Source organism: Tympanuchus pallidicinctus, unplaced genomic scaffold, assembly GCF_026119805.1.
Source record: "Tympanuchus pallidicinctus isolate F22 unplaced genomic scaffold, pur_lepc_1.0 scaffold6, whole genome shotgun sequence".
Classification (NCBI taxonomy): domain Eukaryota; kingdom Metazoa; phylum Chordata; class Aves; order Galliformes; family Phasianidae; genus Tympanuchus; species Tympanuchus pallidicinctus.
The window spans coordinates 43,210,027-43,236,030 of record NW_026294780.1 but is presented as its reverse complement, the minus strand read 5'-3'; the positions used below and the strand labels follow the sequence as shown (position 1 = coordinate 43,236,030).

General features: G+C 41.8%; 1 protein-coding gene across 1 annotated transcript in view; it reads right to left on the bottom strand.

The window, feature by feature from the left end:
• Nucleotides 1-3,817: 3,817 nt before the first annotated feature.
• GTF2F2 (general transcription factor IIF subunit 2) overlaps nt 3,818-26,004 on the bottom strand; it is a 95,835-nt gene continuing 73,648 nt past the window's right edge. Inside the window, exons 8-10 of the mRNA XM_052705660.1 lie at nt 22,478-22,577; nt 11,735-11,878; nt 3,818-4,705 (exon numbers count right to left, since the gene is read on the bottom strand). Of these exons, the coding sequence (XP_052561620.1) occupies nt 4,586-4,705; nt 11,735-11,878; nt 22,478-22,577 (364 nt within the window). The 3' untranslated portion in view covers nt 3,818-4,585. The remainder of the gene's footprint in view (nt 4,706-11,734; nt 11,879-22,477; nt 22,578-26,004) is intronic.

Below are 26,004 nucleotides of genomic sequence, written 5' to 3'. Positions count from 1 at the left end.
TCGCTGTTGCTGAGCTGAGTCAGGCTGGCATGGTGCAGTCCTTGCAGTGCTTTCAGCAATAGCCACCTGGGGAGGATGCTTTTATTGAACAGCAGTACCATCTGCATCGAGACACCTTGGCTTGTGGCACTGCTGCTGATTGCCTCCCTCTGCTCCCACTGACCTCTTCAGCTCCAGCTCCACATCCCTGGGATGTGTTTACAATTGCAAATTGGGATTTCATCCTCCACCAGCTGGCAAGGAAGTGCTTGCATTGCCACCAGCCTGCAGCAGGAGAGCAGCAGTTAAACACTGCCTTCATTCAGCTCAAGGAGAAGTGTCTCAGTTGGAGAGAAAGAAAACTTGCCAAGCCTGAAAGTACTTGGCATGAACAGCCCCACGCTGCCAGGGCACAGGCATGCTGGTCGGTGGCCCTGCTCTGGTGGGTTCATTTTCCCCTGGTCGTGGGGCTGAAGGTGCTTTCATCCCCAAATCATCCAGTGCCATAGGTTGCTCACAGAGATGAATGATCTAAAAGTTCCCAGTGATCACAAGCCACCACCAGAACAGCCTCCCCAGGGATTTGGTGAGTGCCCATCACTGGAGGTATTCAGGAATTACCAGTTACCTCAGTGCTTTGCAGTGCTGAAAGCCTTCCTTTCCTCTTGGAGGAGCTCATATCTCCATGTAAATGCCGCTCTAAAGACCGAGATAAAATTGTTTTAGGAGATAATTAAATAGATCTGGAGTGAAAAGAAACAGTCATTCATTTCAAGATTTGAAAGCCAAATTACACAATTTTGGGAAAATACTTTTGGGAAATTCTGGACACTTGTGAGCCTGAGGTGTCAATGACTGCAGGTGACACAGCATCATTTCAGCCAACTGTGCAGAGTTTCCCACCCAAACTGCAACGAAGACAAACATTTCGGGAGGTTTTTGCTAATGGGCAGAGGGAGACCTTCCCCTGCCAAGCAATCAAGCTCGCACTCCTGTGTCAAATATTTGATATGAAAGCAAAGCTCTCATAAGCACAGGACCAGCTCGTGTTGCTCCCCAGCAACAAAGCAGGACCACTCTGTTTTACTCAGGTGACTTTTCTGCTTGGTGCTTTTTGCTCCCTTGCTTTTTGCTGCATTTACCTGGCTGGATGCTCAAAACCTGTGGGGGCCACCAAAATAGGGAGAGGGCAGCAGGACCAGCCTGCAGGAACAACCAGGCTTCCCTCTCCCCATGTCAGTCTCCAGTCCCTCACCTTTTCAGTCCTTTCCAGCTTGAGGACAGCAGTGTTCCTGCAGTGTTCCATCATAGGTGCCTTGCATCTACCAACTAAATATGCACACCAGCAAAGCTATTTTGGTGCAAAAACCATCGTTGGTGGCAAGTTCTTGTATTAAAGCTGTCAAACACCACGTTAGCTCCTGGGGAGAGACTGCTTGCTGAGTCAATTCCAGCATTAAAGCATGGGCTAAAGCTTTCCCAACACCTTCCCACTCCAAAGCTGCTTTGCACAGTGTGGCTGCTGGTGTCTCAGCATCACGATGCCTCACGTGTTTGTTATGCATGTGGCCCATGGGACCACACGGTGGCCAACACAGCATCCAGCATTGCAGGAGTTGGTTCCCAGCATCACCAGACCTGGACTCACTACAGCAGCAAGATTCCCTCCGCTTAAATCTGGCACTGCAGATCAGAGTACAAAACTGCTGATGACTCAAAGAGATGGCCAACAGGGAGGAGTAATGTTAAGAATGTAGATGCACTTTCAATTTCATTTAATGCCATTTAGCACATTAATATGTCTGCTGGTGCCTGTGGGACCTGCTCATTTCAACAACTAATATTGAAGAACATCTGCTCTAGCACAGAGCTCAGCAGCAAGTGGAGGCAGCAGCACGTGGGAAGACCATTGGGGAAGCAGCGTTCATCGCTGCTGTGAGTTCATGGTTTAAATCAATCAAAATGTGGGGGCTGGGGAACCAGGCACAAACACCTACAAGCTGCCTCCTCTCCTGCAGATGGCAATCCTGCTAGCAGCACCCACGTTAGGTCCCCCTGCAGAACAAGCAGAGCAGAACTGGGGATTTTGGCTGGTTCTTACGTGCTGGATCCGGGAAGGTTGCCCCAAATGCTGAATATTTGTTGCAGCTTCACCCAAAGAGAGGCCAGTCCTCCATTACCTTGAGCCACTGCAGAAGGGAGAGTTCTGGTAGCAGTGTCTGCCCTGCTGATCGGTTCAGATGCAGTCAATTGTTGAACATATGGCACGGGTCCTGGGCACAACACAAGAGCATATTCCAGCCCCTCAACTGGCACCTCTGTAGGCTCTCCGGTCACCATCATTTTGGGACTGCTCCTGGGTTTACAATTTGTTTCCCGCTCTCGCCTTCCAAGATCAGATAGAAAGCAGGAAAAAAAAGTTTCTTAGCTGTAGTTTTGAAATGGCATTTCTTCGTTGTCTCACTCTTCTTCATCTTGAATGCTGCAAGGCTGGATGAGCTGAGTGGTCTTTTCCAACCTTAATGATTCTTTGATTCTAAGTGGAACAAAGCACGTTGGCTTTCCTAATCTTGTCACTCATTGGCTGAAAACTCCACTGCCAGTTTCTCTCTACCACTCTCCGTGTTTTCACATAAATCCCCAAATACAACCCCATATACTCTTCTAAGCTAATCCTGCTAGAGATCCTACTAGACAGAGATAATCCATTCCCTTGAAGTGGAGCAGTCATTTTCACTTATGCTAATCAAACAGCATAAGTTCCTTAGAAGCATTAACAGTTGTTCTGTTCAAACTAGACAATTGTATCAGTAAACAAGAGTTGCATGGCATTCTCTGGCATGGTTTTAGAAGACCACAGGAAGGTTTGTCACTATCTTAGCAGCTCAAATGGGGCACAAATGCAACGAAGAAGCCCAGCTTGCAGCGAGCCAAGAATTCCCATCCTACATGCCTGCAAACATCAGTCTGCAGAGGACTATTCCTGGGAAGGAAACAACTTATCATAGCCAGCAAAGAACTCTGGCTTCCTGGGCTCGTGTCAGCATCTTCAAATACCTCCTGCAGCAGTAAGCAAGCTGGGTCCTGCTCATGGAATCTGGGGAGACAGAAGTCACTGGCAGGATTTATAAGAGCACACACAGAGCTGTGGAATGTGACTGGTGTTTTAAAAAGCCTTGGTTGTCCACCTGCTGGGATTGGGCAGATTGTGCTGCAAGAGGCTGAGCACCAGCGGGAAGCACATCTGTAGAGAGGAGTTTACACAAACAATTGATAAGAACAGTCTGAGCAAAATTAAAATGCATGACATGCATAGAGGGTCACTTGTTACACAAACCTCCTGAGGCATTTGATCCTCCTCCTAAGCTTTTATTGCTTGAAAGTGCACCAATAATGAAATATTTGCTTTTAAAATAGGTCATTTTTTTTTAATTACTGTGTGCAAAAGCAATGGACCTGTCTGAAGAACTGGAAGGAATGTGACAGTCATGCTATAAAATCTCACTTTCTACTTCATTCACAGACACACTAAGAAGTTCTTTTCCACTGTTTTCTTTGCTCTGTTTTTTAACACACGAGCTCTGAGAATATAATTAAGTGGTCCTGTACCACCTTCCTCCCTCCTCCCTCCCAAAAAAGGATGCTGAAAATGCAATCCTACAATTTACATTTCAAAAATGGAGGAACAGAGAAATAGACACCTTAAGAAATCTTCTCCAAGCACAAGGGAACCCTGTCAAAAAGCCACCAACAAAAACATGCTGTTTAAAAAAACAGCATACGTAAGACCTTCTAAATCATGACATGTCTTCAGTCAGTAAGATAGGTCACTGCTTGGTACAAATTAAAACAATGCTTTTATTGGTATGCTTAAACACAAAACATAGGTAACACTAAAAAAAAAGCATAAGATATATCTATTTCCTGATGTACCTAGCAGACAGTTCTCTTTTTCCCTCAGTTGTCACCTAGAAGGGACTGTCATCTTTCCCACAGAACTGTGTATCTAATAGCCCTTGTTTTAAGGTTTTCTAGCTGTGCTGATCTGTTCCCATGAAGTCTCAAGGCTGTGATGAACTGTTTTGGCTGTTCTTCCTAAAGCCTCACTGCCAAAGGAGCACAGTGTCTGTGCACCAATCACTACACAAGCACTGCACGACTTTAGAGCCTTCCAGGTGAAGTCCTGAAGGATGACAGCAGAAGTGAGAGCATGAACCTGGTTCTACTTGGATGCAAAAAAAGGAAGTTACAGGTTTCTCTGGGACACGTTGCCCTTCCAAGTCATTGAGGCTTAGAAGAACCACAAAGCTATCAAGAAAAAGCAAGTCAGAACGTAAAAAGATTTCTAATAAAGATTAATCTAATCCAAGTTTATTCTATAAATATTTTTTTCTTTTGCCAAAAGACAAACATTTATAGAAACTTAAAAGAAATATTCCTTTGAAAAACAAGTGGAGCTAAGGAAAATTACAAAGTATTGGTTGTTTTCATTTAAGTTTAACCTTGCAGAATTGCGCTGTGCTCAGTCCTGTCTGCAAACCCATGACAGCTCCCTCACTGCAATCACTCTCCTCCGTTGTTCTCTTTTGCTTCATGAGCAGTTTCCTTAATCACTTTTGTCTTCTACTTGGTAATGTCTATATTCTGGCTTCAGCTCCCATGTGTTTTTGTGGGTCCCCTTCACGTTGTAGATGCCTATTTCCCTTAGAATTTCTTTCAAGTATATCTGAAAGGAAACAAGACAACAAATTACAAAGACAGGCAACTGCCACAGTTCATACCTGATGTTCAGTCTTCCACCACATCGCGTTGACTTTGCTAACACAGACGACAGAGAAGACAAGGGGCAATAGGTACAAGCTGCACAATGAGAGATTTCATCTTGATATAAGAGACATTTTTACAGTGGGAGCAGTCAGTTGCTGGGACAACCTCTCCAGGGCCATGGTTGAGTGCCCATCACTGGATGTTTTCCAGATTTGGTCAGAGGAGGTTCTCAGTGATCTCATCCAGGCTCCCTTTTCCCCCGAAGGGAAGGACCTGCTGATATTTCAAATTCTCTTCCATCCAGTGACCCTAAAAAACGGGACACTTGGAAAATCAAATGACTGAGACATACCCAACGTACCCGAAGTGTCAGACGTGCAGTTGGTCTCAAAATCTGTGCACGGCTACATTTCCTGCTAAGTGACGAAGGCGTGGGGGTGCTGCTTTGCTTTCTGCTTCGGAAGCTTGCTGCCATGCCAGACGTTAATGGGGCAGATGGCAGATCTGCATGAGGAGCACTCCCGGAGGTGGCTGTCACACGGCTCTGTCACCGCAGCCCTATGGACATGCTCCTGGCTCTTGCTCCCTGTGCAGTCACATCAATGCTACTGTCTCAACAAAGTAAGGCATTATAAAAGCCTATTTCAGGCCCTTGGCTTTTCTCAGCTCCATTTGACCTCTACATACACGTGTCTTTCCTTGCACGGCTCCCTGTGACCTTCGCTATGAAATTCATGCAGCTTGCCTTAATGTGGCCACTGTGCCTTTTGGTAAGTTGCAGTTACCACACAGACCTTCCTGCTGGAGTTTCACAAGCCAAGCCAAAAGCTCCTGGCTTACAGTAGGAGAATCAGCTTCCTTACATTAGGATTTTCAGTTCCTTTAAACCCGCTGTCATATTCTGATCCGACCAACGCCTCAAGCTGTTGGTTTTCAGCTGTTTCGCAAAGCTTTCAGCATTTTATTTCTGCCTTGTTTTTAGGGAAGTGTTGAGTAGATGCCAGAGAATTTCCTAATATATTCAAATATTAAGACTAAGCAGGGAAATTAGAGGAGAAGAAAAAAAAAAGTAAAGCTACGATAACCAGTAGCACAAACTTTTACATAAGACAGCTCACAAATATTGCCCTCCTTTCCTCCTTGTAATAAACATCAATAATTTGTTGCATTTTTTAAAGAGCCATCTCCCTGCTTGCTTGTTTAAATATTTATCAGTGCTGACTTTGGAGGATCACCATGGCAACTGCAGGCCACAGTTTAAGAATCTCCACATTAAAATCACAACTGCTTTAGTCCGGATACTTCAATCCTCACTGAGTGCATATACTGATCAGGGGCTATGGGAACCCTGGTATATTCTGTAACTTCAGTTACACTAAGTGAAAATATCAACATCTTCCAAGTCATTAATGGCAAATATTTGTTGGTGACAGTAAAGAAGAACTGCCTGATCTCTTCATAGAATCACAGAGTTGTTAAAGTTGGAAAAGACCACAAAGATCATCCAGCCCAACCATCAGCCCATCCCCACCATGCCCACTGACCACATCCCTCAGTGCCACGTCCACGTGGTTCTTAAGCACCTCCAGGGACCTTCCTTACACTCTGTTCATTTTTTGCCAAATGAAAAAACTGGGAAATGAAAATTATTTGCAGTGACTAAAAAGAAAAGTTCTTTTTTTTTTTTTTTTCAAGAAAGCTGTTGTTATTCTCTCTCCAGTTACACATACAAATTTACAGAGCCCAAAACAGCCTGATCCCACATTAACAATGATACTTCATTGAAGGCTCACGTAGCAAAAACGATCCTTTAAAAAGACACCCCAAAGCAATGAGATTGCTTAAAAGATCACTTTGTTCACATTAGAAAGATCCCCACACCGGACTGCAGGCACAAACCAGCTCCTCAGGGTCTGCTGTTTGCCTGAGGCAGCTGTGCTTCTGCTCACTGCAGGGATGACTTCCTTCAGACCTGGGGCACGCACAATGCAAAGCCCAGCAGGTGGCAGCAGGAGATCGGCGTGAGGCTCCTAACACACCTTCCCAATGCAACTTGATGTAGAGATGCTGTCACTGTTTGACAGTTGGGCCCATACGACAAATCTGCTCAATAAAACAGCAGTGAAAGTGCAAGCACTTTTCATGGAATCACAGAATCATAGAATGGCCTGGGTTGAAAAGGACGACACTGATCATCCAGTTTCAACCCCCTGCTATGTGCAGGGTCGCCAACCAGCAGACCAGGCTGCCCAGAGCCACATCCAGCCTGGCCTTGAGTGCCTCCAGGGATGGGGCATCCACAGCCTCCTTGGGCAACCTGTTCCAGTGAATATTTCTGTACACTGATGCTGCTACTGTGGAATGTTTTTTTTTTAAAGGTGATCAGAGCAGGTGGAAAAGCTATTTATGTGAGTGCATGTAGATGTGTATGCTTGCACATCCACTGCTTTGTTTCCTGTCATTGTGTATGCGTGTGTATTAGCTTTTGGTAGTGTCACCAACAGATACTTCAATACATGGCAGCGTGGGTGGGAGAAATACGCTCAGATTCAAGGTTAAATTCTACCATGTGGACAGATTGATGAGAATTAAATACAAAATGCACCCAGTCACATGAAGCACAGCAAGACACAGTTACTGTGATGAGAGACCTAACTTGCAGTGTGGGAGCCAGGTCCCAAGGTGGGAATGGGGAGAAGCACAACACGGTGAGCGAATTGCTGCTCCTTTGTGGCACTGCCTTTGAGTGATGTTTTGAACAATGTGATTCACAGAATCAATCACAGAATCATAAAGGCAGGAAAAAGCCTTGAGGTCATTGAGACCAACTGTCAACCTATCGCCACCGTGCCCACTAAGCCATATCACTGAGTGCCACAACTACTTGCTTCTTGAAAATCTATCTTCTATCTCACCTAACACTGCCTGCTTCATGCCTCTGTACCATTCCATCCAGTTAACAGAAGGTTACTTTTAATTTCACAGAATACAGAATGGCAAGGGCTGGAAGGGACCTCATGGATCACAGATCTCCAACCCCCCCTGCCACATGCAGGGCCACCAACCTTCCCATTTAGTACCAGACCAGGCTGCCCAGGGCCCCATCCAACCTGGCCTTGAACACCTTCAGGGATGGGGCCTCCACAGCCTCTCTGGGCAGCCTGTGCCAGCACCTCACCACTCTCTCTGTAAAGAATTTCCCCCTGACATCCAACCTCAATCTTCCCTCCTTCAGTTTAAAACCATTTCCCCTTGTCCTGCTGTTATCTACCCTTTCAAAGAGTTGATTCCCCTCCTGTTTATAGGCTCCATTTAGGTACTGAAAGGCTGCAATGAGGTCACCTCACAGCCTCCAATTTCAGCTCATTTTCAGATGCAGTTCCCCAGGCAGTGCCACTTCTGCCTCAAACTTTCTAGACTTCCAAGAATTTCAGTTAGACAGAAAACTAAAACGGAACAAATTAACCCAGTGTGATGAGTGAGATAACAGTTCTGCCACAAATAAGGGCAGTACAAGCCTGCAGCGACTGAGGTTTGAAACTATCTGCCATCTCTGCTCCGAGTGGAGGAACTAAAAGCAGAACTGAGAGAAACATTTTTGAAAAGCTGAAGGAGGCATTCACTTCCAAGCTCTAAAAACCTTTCTGAAACTTCAACAAAAAATAAAATCAAACCAGAATTAGCATAACCATTACTTAAAGCTGAATGTAGGAAAAAACTGTAATCAGCCTACACTATTTTGAAAAGCTACGTTTCTGATTAGATGACTGGTTCCATTCCTTCCTGGTTCCAAATGCTCCAACTATTTGACTGCTCACACAAAAAGCATATTTCCTTCTCAGCCATTAAGCCCAAATGTGGAATTACAGCAATATTTCTAGGCAGCACTGCATATTTGCATGTGGGTAGGTGACAACGGATTTGCCTAATACTGCAAATTGTTACTTTTAATTAGGAAGAAAGCCAAATAAAACCAGGCTTCTCTAAAACAAGAGGAGTTTGCATCCAGAAATGACTTGCTTTGTGATTGCACAATCCCAAAATAAAGATGGCAGCAACTTTCTCTGAGAGATGCAATATATTCTGCAGCAAGGATTCCATTTACTATTTACATTTACTACTGCATAAGAAAAATACCCTCATTTATTTATTATTTTCCTGGCAGAGATTTTGATTCCCTTGAGTGTATTTTACATATTATTAGTTAGAGTCCACTGGTTGGCAACCCTGCACGTAGCAGGGGGTTGAAACTAGATGATCATTGTGGTTCTTTTCAACCCAGGCCGTTCTATGATTCTGGAGATGTAGGCGCCCAGGAATTCATTTCAACAAGAGCTGCAGCAACCACAACATTTTTCCCTCACTTCTGAAAATAACCTCAGCATTTAGAAATCAGAGAAGAAATTACATATCCAGAAAATCTTAGACGCTATGACAGAAAATGAAGCAGTGAACACAGCAGAGATTAATTAACAGCCAACCTCTGTGCAGCATGCGTGTGCCTATTCAACCTGTTGGCATTTATGATTTTTCTTAGGAGGTCTGGCTGATCTGTGAACAATTGGGTCACAGTGAGCACTGGGAACAGACACTTCATTTTCAGTGAAGAAACACAAGTTTCACATTGGAGGTTGAAGCCCTCAGCATTAGAGAAACCCGCGCACAGAGTGAAAACTGGCTGAGCAGCAGGAGATGATGGGTAGTGTTCTGAAATGGAACTGAATGCCATCAGCAACTCCTAACAGAAGTTTTTAAAGGGAACACAGTTGGGAAATTATCACAGCTTTACTTTTGAATTTATCAGTATATTGGCTATTCAGTGAAAGAAGAAAGGCACCAGGAAGAGGGTTTGATTCAGTTAGAGCATCCAAGCGTGAGGATGCTGTAAGGGCACCAACACCTAAGGCAAAAGTCCTCCAGGGAATTAACAAGAAATCCCAATTCTTACAGTTTGAAACTGAGACTGCACCATCCTCTTTGAGGACATGGTCTAACAGCTGGCTGATCTCAGGAGCCCTCAGCTAATTAGGAACAGAGGGGCTGCCACCCAGACCCTGCATACACAGACGGTGCATCGTGCTACGGGCAGAACACATTCAAGAGCATATATTTACAGCAGACACACATAGGGAGATTTACAAATTCATCATAAATGTAATAAAAGTATTCACCAAAGGTACTTTGCAAATACAGAATACACAACTGCAAGAAACTTGTGTCAGAAGCACAGCTTTTGCAGGCTCCTTGGAGATGACGCAGAGCAACAGGTACATTCCAGAGGTAAACTGCATTGCAGGAAGATGATGACTTTTGTTCCCCCATGGCTTAAGTGGGAGTTGCAGAAGACTATTTCTAGCTGAAGTCATGTTAGATGGGACAAATCTGCTTCAGCTTACATTGAAAGTGATCAAGATAGTGACTGTCACACCTATCTCTTATTAACAAAAAAAAAATTTCTTGCCACTGCTTTCATGTCTTTCTCCTACTCCTTCCTCCTTCTCCTCTTCCATCAGCTACAAGCCTTCTATGCCACACAGATAAGGAGTTGAATCATTAGATAAATTAATGAAACAGCAGAAAGAGATAAATGATCCAAGTAGTTTCTTCCAGGTTACTACAGTACTGTGAACCTACATGTATCTGAACTGGGAAACATCTCTGTGCAGTTTCTTGGCTGAATGCACTGTGTACCTTATACTATACAAATCACTGGTACTGATCCACTTATCTTAACCATCAGATGAGCAAAACTGGTAAGCATTTCTATTCTCCCTCTATTCTTTTGCAGAGAAGTATTTTTTTCTACTTTTCTATTTTTTTTCCAGCTATCACTGTTCCTTTTTCTGCTTTAGCTCTGTTAACTTTTGAAATTGTAGCTCCATTTGATCTTAAACACAATTAAGTTTCCCTAAGTCTTCTGAAAACTCAGCAGGGTTGTAGAGAGACATCAAAGTCAACAGTAAAAAACATCCAAAGTAGAAAAGATACCCTCATATCCACAGTGGAAAACAGGCAACAACAGATGCTACAAGCACTGTTCAATGGAAGCCACTGATGAATAAAAGAAGGACAGTTTCAAACTAAAGATCAGGAGCATGGGCAGGTGTTTGGAGCATGACTGTGGGTGAGGCTAAGGTGATACAGATCATAGGAAAACAGATTTTGTTAGTCCTACCAAATAGCCACACAGCTTCTGCAAACACTTCTAATTTTATTGTGCTAGAACTTTATCTCCTCTGTGTGCCCATCTGCAATAAAGCCAGGAGACAGGAGACAAAAGAATCAGCTATACAATTTCCTGACCTGCCATCCCATTTCCTCAAGAGCTACAGCAGCATTTGGTAAGCAAGCAAAAATTACCCATTCTGTCTGTTGCAGTTTCCCCTCACTGTATCCTGGTCTATAAGGAAAGCCTGAAGAGTAGAAGAAGGGAAAGAACTGCAAAGTTTGCGTTGACAGAGAAAGGAGCTGGCAAACACTGAAGATTAGCACAACCACTATGTGAGTGTAGGTCTTCATGCTTTTCTTGTTTGTGTATCCAAAGAAGTCTTTAAGAAAAGCAAAACAGACACTCGAACCCTCTCTACTCTAAGATTTCTTCTATTTGTAAAGGAAATTAAGAGCTTTTGCAGGTGCTGACATAATGCTCAAGTTCCTAGCATGAGCTACTTAGAGAAATAACATTCACGGGAGACACGGAAGCATTACAGAATTTGGTTTCTAGTATTGAAGAGAACCTAAATAAACAAGAGATCATGTAAGTTACTCAAACCACCTCTCTCAAAAGTTTACTCACTGCAATGCTTTGTATCCTATGCAGTTCAATAAGGGCGCACTTAAAAGCCGCTGATTTCCATTAGTTGCAAAAAAACCACTAAGAGATTTGTTTCAAATGCACAGAGTGTGCATTAAACTATTTTCTGGTATGGAAAGTAAACATAATGTTAACTACTGAAAATGCTTATATTAGAAGACTACTAGTACATACCACTGGCTGTTTGGTTATGTCCACCAGGTCTTTAATGTTGTAATACTGATGTTTCTCAAAGGCTGAAAAGAGCATGTCCAATACTTGCTGTTTATCAGCTCGAGCCCGTTTTCCATCTTCTTTCTTTTTCTTTTCATATTCAATCTGTTAATGAGATGCAAAACATTTTAAATACATTCATATGTAAAACCATATGATTCTCAGCGCTGAATATTAAGACACCAAAATCTCTATATAATAATAAAACACTGTTCAGTGCTTTTTATCTGAAAATTTTTCTTTCGAGCACTCAAATATTCCTCTATGAACATTAACTAAGCACTATGTCCTTGCACAGCGAGCTTTTCAGATATGTATCTCTGCTTTAAAAACAAGCAAACAAACCAAAACACCAGAAGCAAAGCCTGCATGACGTGCCCAAACCTGAAGGGAGAATTAATATTAGTACAAGCATCCAAACTGAGCTAGTGCTTTTGTTCCACCTCTGTTGATATAATAACAATAAACAACCTTCAAATTGCCACGCTCATGAAAATCCACAGAGCAACACAGCTGCACCATGACCATAGAAATCACCTGCTCAAGGCATGCTTGGCTGCTCTTTGGACATTGCCTCATCCATTTCAGAAATGGCACTCGAGACAATTACTCCACAAATAGGAAAACAGAATTCTGAGTAACATGAACAAACTTACTGCTGTCTAAAACAAAAACCCTAAGCAAGTACAGGCCCTCATTATCACGTATCATCCTATTTTAGGATATCTATTAAACATGTTTAATTGTTACAATCTATGCAAGTTAGCCATATATTTTTGCAGAAACTTTTATCCAACCACTAAAAATGCTTTTTGTGTTTCACCAACTTCATCATCAGAAGCAAGACTTGCACAAACCAGCATAAATCAAAGCAATGACAGACACTACTGAGCACCAATGGCAGAATTTGCCCGTACATTACCCCATTCACCCTCAAAAACATCCTCAATAGCAGAAAGCCATCAAACTCCCCAGAATAATACTGCATTTCACATGATCAGTAGGTGCTTTCAAGCAAAGTCTATGAAAAGCAGCATGACACAGCAGAACAGAACTTGTGCACTGGATAAAGACCTGGTTGCCTGTGGGATAATTTCATACAAGTGGCATCTCTCCTCTGATGTCTCAAACTTGATCCTGAAGGAAGATGTTCAGAGAAGAAGCCTACATATGAAAATTCACAGTTCTACTGGAGACTGAAAATCATCTTTTTGACGGGAGATATTAATTTCATTACACATTTTTCCTGTACTTCATTGCCAGCTAACTCCCTTCTTCCTTCTGATTGACAATAGGCTGTCTCTTGCTATCTGTCTCAAAGAGGCTAAAGCCTGTTACTACTTTTGCTCTTGTTCACAGGTCTCTGGACAGAGACACCTTCCCCTTCCAAATTCTGAAACAGACTTCATTACCAAATGAATGTAGAGCAATTGCTTCCAATCTGTAACTTGAAAGTTGTTCCTTCAGCTAAAAACCTGGAGGGAAGCTTAGGCATTCAAGTACTTGCCTGTTTTTCCAAGTATATATTAGTGCTATAAAAGATACAGCCTATCTAATTCAATTAATTTTCGTCCACTGATACATTTTGGTGCAATTATTTAAATCTTGAGTCTCTGTATGTCAAAAAAAAACAAAAAAAAACCCAAGTCCTACAAAACAGCAACAGCTTTGTAATGGTAGTAAACTGTAACAACAAGTAGAACAGCTTTATGTACATCATCTTGGCTGCTGTTATCTGGAGCAGGATTGCTACACAGCACAGAAACTAGACTACAACATAAATGTAGGACATTGCCCCTGCTACAAATAACAGTTTGTCAAAATATTTGCTGCTTTTAAAAGTCCAGCAGACTAACCATTAGGGTTGCCGGTTGACCTTGGAAAGATTTCAATTGTAAGCTTTGGAAACTCCATCGTGGATTCAATTTCTTTTTTCTCTTGGCACAGTCTCACAATACTGCAAAACTACCAAAACAAGATACAGCCAGGATCCATTAGTATAGTAGAAAATAACTACATAGCTTATAGAATGACAATGTTCTTCTGGCTGTAAGGCTGAAATCTTTTCCAGGGATGTACTGAGTTATCTGCCTTGCAGCTCTGCTAGCAAAACAGCTGGCCAATTCTCTGCTGGTATATTTATATGGAATTTGGAGGGGCAGGGAAAATCTCATTCGTCTAGAAGTCTGCAGTGAGTCCAATGAAGGGATACCAAAATGAGAAAGGGCCTGAATCACCTCTCCCATGAGGAGAGATGAGAGAGCTAGAACTGCTCGGCTGGAGAAGAGGAGGCTCAGGGGGATCTCATCAGTGTCCATAAATCCCTGAGGGAAAGTGTGAGAGGCTGCAGCCAGGCTCTGTCAGTGGTGACCAGCACCAGGACCAGAGGCCATGGGCACAAACTGGAGCACAGGATTTCCCTCTGAACACCAGGAGCCCTTCTGCTCTGTGCAGTGACGGAGCACTGCCACAGGCTGCACAGAGGCTGTGGAGTCTCCTCCTTGGGGATCTCCCAGAGCTGCCTGGACGTGGCCCTGGGCACCCTGCTCTGGGTGTCCCTGCTGGGGCAGGGGATGGAGCAGAGGCACCCAGAGGGCCCTGCCAGCCTCAACTGTGCTAGAATTCTATGAGTCTACTATGGCCTACAGCACTTCTCCAAGTTCTGCTAGTGAGCATGAACAGTAGAAAGTAGGAGGAGACTTGTCTTTGGTTGCATGAAACATAGGATAAAACACAACATAGGTGAGACTCCTGGCCCTTTCTGCTACCTGCAAGATAAACAGCACACTAAACTGACAGATTGATTGCCAAAACGTTCACACATCTTATCTTTGACATCTCTGACAGTGGTCAGCTTTTAATGTACATTTGGCTCACGTCAGCACTTCATAAGATGCATGATGATACATGAAATATTTTTTCCTGTCAGAGTAATCATCTCTCCACAGGAAGCATCTATGAATTATGCAGCTACCACTGTCAAGTCCTAACTCAGTGCATAACCATAGGGACTTGCCACTATAAGTTGTGCATACTGAGGAAAATGAGATATGCATGCTTTAAGACATGCATTTGGGATTTATTGCAATATGACAGTCATCCCTTTGGTCTTAAATACATTAATATGTGACATCTCAGACTACAGTCTAGTTCATACCTCATTCTAACATCAAGAAGTAGCTGTAATGATCAGAATTCCATTAAACTGTCTGGTTAAGAGACTGTATTTACAACTACAAGAACAATTTTGGTTTCTATTTTCTAGTATTATTTGTATTAAAAATCTTTGCTTTGTAAGCTGGAGAAAGCTGATGGGAAAAACTCACTGTCATAAGTAATGAAATTGGAAGTGCTTCTTAATGAGTAAGATCACCACAAAGTGTGGCAGTATCATCTTTACATGGAAAGACACCAAGGTAAAGACAGAACCAAGTTACACTGGGCTTTAAGAAGAAAACGAGTAAACAGCAACCCAAATATTACCAAAAACAAGCAAATGTAGTTGTGTACATCAGATATTTTTTGTTCTTTGACTGAAAACTGTTTCAGATTTTTTTCCCTTTGGTAGTTCACAGTCAAGCACAGGAATGGTCCTGTAGGATTTATCGTATGTTTCCTTCAACATAAAAGGAAAGAAGGAACTGCACTTTTACTGGTCTTCTTCAAAGATCCAGCTTTCTTGAGACTGGCTTTTCAGCCTTCTCTGACTTGGGATTCACAACATTCTCTAGTTTTTCTGTGCAGCTGCTGGCATTGGCAAACAGCACTGCACTGTGCTGTCCATAGAACACTGCTACATTTAAGACACTGGCGTATGCCAACATTACTAACATTTTCAATGCATGCAGACTAATCTATTACAAGAGGAAGAGAAGAATTATCGAGCTTTAAATTTGTTGCCAGACAAGCTTCTGATACATCAGAGGTCAAGTCCAGAGAAATGGTATGAGAGATGAAGGCATTTTTATTTTCAATGCTTGACTGAGTTCTGGTTTTCTGTATAACACCTGAGGTCACTTTTCAGTGTAAAGACCTCTGTACTTGGTTTTGGGGATAGTAACTTCTCTCTGAGTTAAAAGTACAACAGCTGAAAGATGTGGTGTGAAAGATTACCCATGAGAGGAACTGCCCCACTAGACCTGCTGTTCACAAACAGGGAAGGTTTGGTGGGAGATGTGGAGGTTGGAGGCTGTCTTGGACAGAGTGATCATGAAATGATAGACTTCGTGATTCATGGTGGAGCCTGGAGGGGGAATAGTAAAATTGCTACCTTGGACTTCAAGAGGGTGGACTTTGAATTGTTCAAGGGACTAATAGGGGGAGTCCCCTGGCATTCAGTCTTAGCGAGTAAAGGGGTCCAGAAGAGCTGGTTGGTCTTCAAGAAGGAAGTCTTAAGAGTGCAGGAGCAGGCAGTCCCCCTGAGCTGCAAAATGAGCCGGCGGGGAAGAAGACAGGCGTGGATGAATAGGGAACTGTTCCTGAGGCTCCGGGAGAAAAAGAGAACCTACCGCCTGTGGAAAAGAGGGACAGGCCACTCAAAATTAATACAAGGAAGTCGTTAGGATGCGTAGAGGTGAAATCAGAAAGGCAAAAGCCCAGCTTGAATTTAACCTAGCCACTGGCGTGAAAAGGAATAAGAAACTCTTTTATAAATACATTAACAATAAGAGGAGGACAAAGGAGAATATCCACTCTTTGCTGGATGAGGCTGGGAATGTGACCACTGAGGATAAGGAAAAGGCAGAGGTTCTGAATGCCTTCTTTACATCTGTCTTTAAAAGTCAGACCAGTTATCCTCAGGATACTCCTCTCTCTGACCTGGTAATCTCGGCTGGGGACCACACTAACCCCCCTGTGATTCTGGAAGAAACAGAGACCTACTACTCCAACTGGACTGTCACAAGTTGAAGGGGCCAGATGAGATCCACCCGAGAGTGCTGAGGGAACTGGCGGAGGTGAGAGCCGAGCTGCTTTCCATCATCTGTCAGCGCTCCTTGTTGACTGGTGAGGTCCCAGAAGACTGGAGGCTTGCCAATGTGACTCCCATTTATAAGAAAGGTCGTAAGGAGGATCCGGGGAACTACAGGCCTGTTAGCCTGACCTCGGTGCCAGAGAAAGTTATGGAGAAGATTGTCTTGAGGGAGATCATGCGGCATGTGCGGGATGACTGGGGGATCAGGCCTAGCCAGCATGGGTTCATGAAGGGCAGGTCCTGTTTGACCAACCTGATCTCCTTCTATGATCTAGTGACCCACCTGGTGGATGAGGGAAAGGCTGTTGATGTGGTCTACCTAGACTTCAGCAAAGCCTTTGACAATGTCTCCCACAGCATTCTCCTGCAGAAGCTGGCAGCCCAAGGCTTGGATGGATACACTCTTGGCTGGGTAAGGAGCTGGCTGGAGGGCCGGGCACAGAGAGTGGTGGTGAATGGAGTCAAATCCAGCTGGCGACCGGTCGTGAGTGGTGTTCCCCAGGGGTCAGTGCTGGGGCCTGTCCTCTTCAATATCTTTATTGATGACCTCGATGAGGGCATCGAGTGCACCCTCAGTAAATTTGCAGATGACACCAAATTGGCTGGAAGTGTGGATCTGCCTGGGGGTAGCGAGGCCCTACAGAGGGATCTGGACAGGCTGGAAAGCTGGGCTGAAGCCAATAGGATGAGTTTCAACAAGGCCAAATGCCGGGTCCTGCACTTCAGCCACAACAACCCCAGGCGACGCTACAGGCTTGGGGCAGAGTGGCTGGAGGACTGCGTGGAGGAAATGGACCTGGAGGTATTGGTTGATGCTTGGCTGAACATGAGCCGACAGTGTGCCCAGGTGGCCAAGAAGGCCAATGGCATCCTGGCTTGCATCAGAAACAGCGTTGCAAGCAGGAGCAGAGAGGTGATTGTTCCCCTGTACTCAGCTCTGGTGAGGCCGCACCTCGAGTGCTGTGTCCAGTTTTGGGCCCCTCACTGCAAGAAAGACATTGAGGCCCTGGAACGTGTTCAAAGGAGGGCAACAAAGCTGGTGAGGGGTCTGGAGCACAGGGTTTATGAGGAGAGGCTGAAGGAGCTGGGAATGTTCAGCCTGGAGAAGAGGAGGCTCAGGGGAGACCTCATTGCTCTCTGTAACTGCCTGAAGGGAGGTTGTAGTGAGCTGGGGGTCGGCCTCTGCTCTCGTGTCATCAGTGATAGGACCAGGGGGAATGGCTTCAAGCTACGGCAGGGGAGATTCAGGCTGGACATGAGGAAGTATTACTTTTCAGAAAGGGTGGTCAGGCACTGGAATGGACTGCCCAGGGAGGCGGTGGAGTCACCGACCCTGGAGGTGTTCAAGGAAAGACTGGATGTTGTATTGAGGGACATGGTTTAGTGGGAGCTATTGGGAATAGGTGAACGGTTGGACTGGGTGATCTTTTAGGTCTTTTCCAACCTTGGTGATTCTATGATTCTATTATTCTATGATTCTATGATTACAGACTGCATGGCTCTGCTACAGAAGCAGCTATTATGTCTGCTCTTCCCAACCCTTCAGTGATTTTCTACCTCCCCAGAAACAAAAATAAAAGGAACACAAAGAATAAAAACAGAATCAAGCTGCAACCTCCTCAAGTAGGAAGGTCAAGCTGAAGTGATGGAAGAAAACAATCCCATCTTTTTCTGGTTTCTGGCTTGTTTTTAACGACCAAGAACAAGAGCCGGGCATTGAGGTTGTTCATCCTGTACGTAGTAGGGCTGCAGGAATAATGAGTAAATAACATGGAGTGATAAGGAAAGATACGGTGACTTTCAAAACAATCTCTAAAAATGATGAAAAAAGTCACAGTACCATTTGTGCCTCTTCAAATGAAGTATAGTGAAAATGTGCTCAGCTACAACTCTCTCCATGTGGAGAAAAAAAACAACATTACTTTTAAAATTGATGTTTCCTACACAAAGGAAAAAAGTAACAGGAAAGAAATTCTCAAAACTGCCTTTACTGATGCAAGGTCTCTGACAGGGTCATTTCGTGACTAGGAATTAAATACTAAAGTGAATAAAAGTCTTCCTATAGAACAACATGAAGTGGTATTTTAAACTGAACAATCTGTTTTTGCTGTAAATTGTACTGCTCAGCATTCCTCTTTCTCCATTATTTTTGTGACTCAGCAACTCTTCCCCAGTAGGAATTTTTATTTTACAGCCTCCTGATTCTCCAAAGCAAATCATGTGGAAGTGTTTGGTTTCCCTATAAAAATACAAAGTGAATATTCAAAGATATTCTAAAAGTCTTCATTCATTAATGTATAAAACCTACTCACATACAAAACTGATGATCTAACTCTCCCTTTGCTGAAAACAGGTTATTTGCAAGAAGTGTCTCAGCTGCCTGTGTTTTAATTAGCAACACTCTAGCATTACCTCCAGCTTCAGCAACAGCCACCACTGTTGTTTAGAAACACTGAGCACATTGTGAAGTGTGTTTAAAAGAAAACCACATTGTTTCAGCTGCCATTTTCTTCTTTTGCCTTGTGAATACACTGTTTATAGCAAGTTACAGTGTATTCTTTCATTTTTTCCCCTTCCATTTTCTTTGCTAACAAGATGTTTAAAGAAATAGACTTAAAACACTTTCTGAGAGCCATATGACAGAATATATGTACATTGGAAACTAATTAGATTTATTTAAAACTGTGCAGTTTTCAAATTTAAAGAGCATTGAAATATGATTTGATTTCAAGGACGGATCATTTTAGAACAAGCTGCCAAATGTAGAAGTTGTTAGTTTATCCCTGCAAGACTTCATACAGGAATCAATTTCTCTTTGTTTATCATCACAGTATGTTGCTCAACTTGCTGAAAAGCCGCCAAAATTGCCTTCTTGAAGGTATAATTAGTAGGAGAACAAAGTATTACACCTCTTTGTTAGACAGACAATGTAAAAATGATAGATGAGGCATTATAAAGCAAAACTAAATTTAAAGTTTCATCTGAAGATGTTAGAAATATGTTTTAAAAGGTCTTATATCCTTTTTACTGTTATTACTCTTTTTTTATCTAACAAATTCCTTGATAATCAACAAAACAATTCCGGTGCGTTGCTCTATGGACTGAAAAACAGAGATTTTAGTCCTATGCAAAGCAATGGGAACCACACCATGCAATACAGAAGTGGAGCTCAGCTGGTCAAATGCAGAGCTTCCCTTCTTAAATCTGTGTCTATTAATCTAACTATGAGCTCACTACGTGGCTCCAGACAGCCACCACTGTCAACAAAATATTCCGCAGACTGACCGAAGTGAAAAACAGGCCAGCATGTTCAAGTAGTGCTTTTGCATGCATGCATGAGTAATTGGAAGCCCTGCTGCTTACCCATTTACTCTTATTTTGCTGATGTCTTCTCACAAGTCTCTATTCTGTCCATGAGTTGCCAGTCATGCATGCATGACTGCCTCTTCCATGCATCACTTTCAATGGATGTGAGTGCATGAGACAGTACCAAGACCAATTACAAGATGAAACAATGGTCTTGGGAAGTAATAAAATACCCCAGAGGCAGAAGTCATTTTGTTTCCAGGAAGTTTTTGCAGTTGCCCTGAGGGCCAGTTCAAGGCTTACAAGCAGTTCTGCCTGTTTATGTAGGATGGAGATGAATGGAAATGTTGGGAATATATGAGCAAGGACTTAATCCTACCTTTTTAAGATTCTCCTCCACCTACTCCTGATGATTACTAAGTAAGAAGCATTGTTTTTAGCATCTGTTTTCAAGAATCTGACATAAATGTCATTTGTTATTCTAAATACTGCCTTGGAAAGGAAACAATTATACCTAGCTAGCTAGCTATCAACATTTATCCATACCTACGTGCAAAGTAAATCCACAGTACCTATCGCTAAGCTGGGAAAAAAGACTCAGAAAGCTTTTCTATCTCTTGGAATACAAATACCAACCTCCAAAGAAAGAGAAAAGGTGAACAGGGAGTTCTCAAACAAAACTCTTCTCACTTTGTGTTTAAAAAATGACTCCGTACTTCAGGACAGCAAAAGGATAAAATCAGTTATTTTGTTCTTGCAAGGTCATAAATGCTCTATTTTACACTAACTATATTTAAAATAATTATGTCTGTTGCATGTATAATGACTGACATATTATCCAGTTTCTGCTGAAAGAAGTGATCTGAAAGTGATGGAGGGACGGCCCAGCAGGGCCTAGAGAACTTTTCTGCTGTAGTATGAACAATAATTAAGTCACAGAAAGATTCCAGCAGCTGCAAGAGCATTAATATTGCAACCGTGTAGACATAAGCACCACTTGTAGATACAGAGAAAATGAAGGTCCCTTCCTCAGAGAAGAAAAGCTAAGCTGTAATCACGGCATATATTCTAATGGAATAGCAAATTCTTCTAGGGAAAAGGTAGATGTATTTATTTTGCAGAAAAAGCAATCACTTACTAAAGACAGAACTGGTAGTCAAACAAGCTGTCACTATTTCCCCTCTACAGGTAATTTTTCTCCTTCCTTCCATCTGCATGTTCATTTAGGAGTACATGGAACAGTCATATCTATGTCCCACTTAATATTCTATCACTTCTCCCTTCAGGAAGTTTTATCCTTTCTTATTTCAGTAGGTGTTCATTCATTCCTCATGAACTCCCAAGAAGATGACTGAGTTACAATTAGTACACAAGAAAACCATAACTTTTTTAAGAGGCCTTGTGAAATCCTGGTTATATTGCTCAAACCTTACACAAGACTATACTCATATGAAATTGCAATTACATAGCAGGATATAACAGTGTGACTATTTTGATTAAATGTCATTCCCCTAACTGAAATAGTTACATTGCTACGATCGTCTATCTATAGATCAGACTTTCAACAGTAACTACTACAGAACAGTCCCATGAGGGAGAGAAATGATTATTTTGGGTTCTGTAGAAATAGACATTTCAGAATAATGCTTAAATATCAGCCAGTATATTGTCATTTGTTTTATGTAAACAAAATCTTAATAAAAAGTGTAAAAGTTTAAGTGACTAACACACTGACTCACTTTTAGCATGACTTAACATTCCTCACATTCAACAGTAACAGTGATTATATATGCATACATACAAATTACTCAAGGAGGATCTTTAAGGAAAAGGACATTATAGTTTGTATGTACATCAACTGATCTGGAACAGCAGCGTGGGTGTAATATTGACAAAGCTAATGATGCAAATAACACGTACTATGAAGGTATGAAACTGTGAAAAATTACCAGCTGTTATTCTTTCCTACTCAGTTCCAGCAAAGGACTAGAAAATAAAGATTCATTTCATGTCTTTTTTACCCACCTCCATGTGGTATTTTATTTGTCTCAAAGGAGTGTTTTATTGCACTAAGACAGAATTGCTTTTTATCCCCAAACTTTATATTTAAAAAAAAGACTACAGGAAGAACACAATCAAGACATTAGAGATTGTTTGGGTAAAGGCAGTCTGCCTTCTAGCAGGTAACACGAGAAGGTAAGAATGGGCAGACCTTAACCCCAAAGGTGATGTGGCTCTTGAGGCAGAAGGAAGATTCCCAGAAGAAAAACCTTGGGAGAAACAACATAACGTGGAAGATTTCCAAACGCTGTGTCCTACTGTGAGCAACAGGGCTACAGAAAGACTGGAGTGATGACAGCAGCACTGCAATTGTGGAGCCTGGAGCCTGCTTAGGAGAAAAAGTGAAAGTATTCAAAGCTACTTACATTATATTGATGATTAGCCACAGGTTTATAATTGGTGGTTACTGCTTTGTCCAGTTGCTGTGATAACCTTACAGGTTTAGAAGATTCCTCTATCTGAAATCTTTAAAAGAAAAGAAAAATAGAATTAATAAAAACTTTGCACAAGCACACAAGCAAAATGAATTATAAAAATCTGCAAGTATGAACCATCTCTTATCAGAGGTGAGCTGCAAACAAATAATTCACTCTTTCGAACCTTTTCCTGCTCTTTTTGCTTGAGGAAAGCAAGGACATTAGATGTTACTGAAGATACTGAAGTACTGAAAACCAAGCAACTGTGAAGGGATGATACTAAAAGTTCTGTCTGAACAGAGACTTCAAAAGTCTGACACGTGTAATAAAAGCCCTTGCTTTTAAAAATGATCAAAATCAATGGAAATGAATGTAAAGTTTCCCAGATTACTCAACTGAGGGCTGGAAAAGCTTTTAATTTACTTCTATCAATACTCAGACAACAGTGAAAATGACCTCTTAGATATTTTAATGTAAAAATAAAGATTTCTTTTGCCATAATAAAGCATCAAAGAACAAACAACCATTTGAAGTGTACTTTTAAAGACACGAAGACAAAGAAATCCACACAGGTTCAAACCAATGCACAATCATGTCTCAAAGAAACTGCTGACAAATGGTGACCTTGAGTATGGTTTGGGAAAGATTAGGAAAAGTGCAGAGGTTTAATACACTTTGTTAAGTTCATTTCTAGGTACAGTAAATAGGAAATAAAATCAATCTTCCTTCATATATAGCTGGTACTGCTGAACTGTGTAGTTTTGTCCCATATGTATGTAGATATGTATCTGCCTGTTTCCTTTTGAATTTTTGCAAACATGTCATTTGTTCTATAGTTTTATTATCCTGAAGTACAATACAGTGCCTTGTATTCTAGATTTCTAAATCAGAAGGTACATTGATGCCTTCTGTCCAAACGAAGCGTGTCTTCTTCTTAGCTTGAAAGTAAATCAATCTGAAGTTAAATGAGTGGTGAACATTTTTTACCACCATTCTAGCTCATAAAGGTAGAAGTTTTTATCACAGGAGCTTGTCTTCTGGTCTTCAATCTAATTCAACAATTTTAAAGATTTTAGTGATCTCATTATCAAAGGTCTCCTAAACGTTTCACTTCCACAAAGAGGAACAGACACTACAGGAAAGCTAAACGCCTATATTTTCTCCAAATCTTCTTCTCCTCATTTTTATTTTTTAATATAATCTTGGCTATGTAGTGTGGCTTTATTCTTTGTTCTTACTTCAGGAAAACAGCCAAAGAATATCAGCCCTTCTGTAATTACATGACAGAATACTGCAAATATGGCTTGAACACATTTTCTCGGAAGAAAATGCTTTATAATGGTAGCATCAATCCCCCTCTAAATTCTTAATAAATTAGATATTTAAGCATGAAAATAATTGATAACTCTTTAGCCTAGAACCTGTGATGAACTTCATACCGCTGAATGCTAAAGGGCTCCTCCAGTTCTGGCATTTTAAAATTACAGCACAGGAAATTTCATCACTCATTTCAGTGCAGCTTCCATAAATTAATCTTTGCTCTCCTTCTCTTTGCACAGGAGAATTCCAGCAATTTCTTTCTTGACATTTTCCACTCCAAACTATTTGCTAGGCATAGTATTCATTTCTGTGTTTTTATTTTAACTTGCAAACTGCTGATTTTTAGAAGAATAGAAAACCGTATGTGTACAACTACTGCATTTCTCAGAGACTTCCAAAGACTGATGGCAGTGGAGTTACACATAACACGTGCAGTTCCCCAGAACGCAATACACAAAGCAAACAAAAACAATCTGCATGCTTAGGAAACAGGCTGAAATCCTACAATGTAAAAATGGAATTCTGAGTTTGTGAAATGACAGAAAAGTTCTGAAAGATCTACAAGGGTCTGGGGAGACCTCATCATGGCCTTCTAGTACTTGAAGGGAGTGTATAAACAAGAGGGGGAATGGTTGTTTATGAGGATGGGCATTGATAGAATAAGGGGGAATGGTTTTAAACTGAGACAGGGGAGGTTCAGATGACATATTAGGAGGAAGTTTTTCACTCAGAGGGTGGTGATGCACTGGAACAGGTTGCCCAAGGAGGCTGTGGATGCCCCATCCCTGGAGGCATTCAAGGCCAGGCTGGATGTGGCTCTGGGCAGCCTGGTCTGCTGGTTGGTGACTCTGCACATAGCAGGGGGTTGAAACTGGATGATCATTGTGGTCCTTTTCAACCCAGGCCATTCTATGATTCTACATGTACCAACTAACAAATGTTTCACCTACAAACGTTTGTGTCTCAGATGGAAATTTCAGACATACCAGTGTTGTGCTTCAAAATCTCTTCTACTTGTGCCAGTGGTTTGCAAATTACAATCTATAGATCTCATCTACATAAAACTGCCTAACGGTACAGTGCTGACTTTTCTTCCTGTTCCTAGCTGATCAAGTGCTGTAGTGAGAAGTACAAATACATGACACCCCCAGCACTGCTTTTTAACGCAAGCAAACACAGCAGTTGCAACACGTCCGTATGGAAATTTAAATGGGAAGCACAGTGACTCATGAGGCAAACCTTTTTATTAATATGCATTTATTCAATGCATGCATCCTGCACTTCTCCCTAATGGCTGCCCTTCTCACTCCTTTTCTGAAGTGTTCAGAATCTCCTGCAGAATGACAGTCTATGATTGCCCTTCTTCTGCCAGATTTCCAGGCTCTACACGGTCCCAAATTACCAAAGTGTTGATGTACTGAAGCACTGAAATTTGCTTAGTGCATAGCAAGGTTAAAACAAATACCCTGCAATCACTTTATCAAGGTAATTTGTTCATAAAGACACTATTTACAGTGAAAGTATAGTGGGGCCATGATGGTGGAGGAGGGCAGAAGAGGTTCAAAATCCTGCCATAATTTTCCCATATTCATAAAGTAGTATGTCTGGGTAAATACATTCGACTTCTCTAATTTGTCTAGCTGTTGATTGAAAAAAAATTAATGAAACATATATATTTATGTATTCTAATAATTACATACTACAAATTTGTAACAAAGGCTGTGAATTAGACATTATATTCATCTTTTAGACTGAAGTTTTCATGTTAGAGATACTACTTTAAAGTGCTCATTTCTTAAAAAGAAATTAAAAAGCAGTATTAAATGAAAAATATTACAACACATTTTAGACTAGCTGTTCTCAGAGTGGATCTGCTGAATTTTAATTGAAACTGTCGGTAGGAATAATTAAAAAAAAAAAAAAATCAATAGGCATTCTGAGTCACTGGTGACCTTGATTTAAAAGAGCAGTCAGTGGCTTTTTACCTAGTACTCTTTATTACAATTTGCATGTGCGTGACAGTTAAAAGCTTTATCCAAAGATTTAAACTTTCCACACGGCTTCTGTTGAAAGAGCAAACACTCATGCTGATACCTGGAGTAAAAAAAAATAAAGACAATGCAGATATTTTTTTTTTCCAAAACTGCCAGTAAATT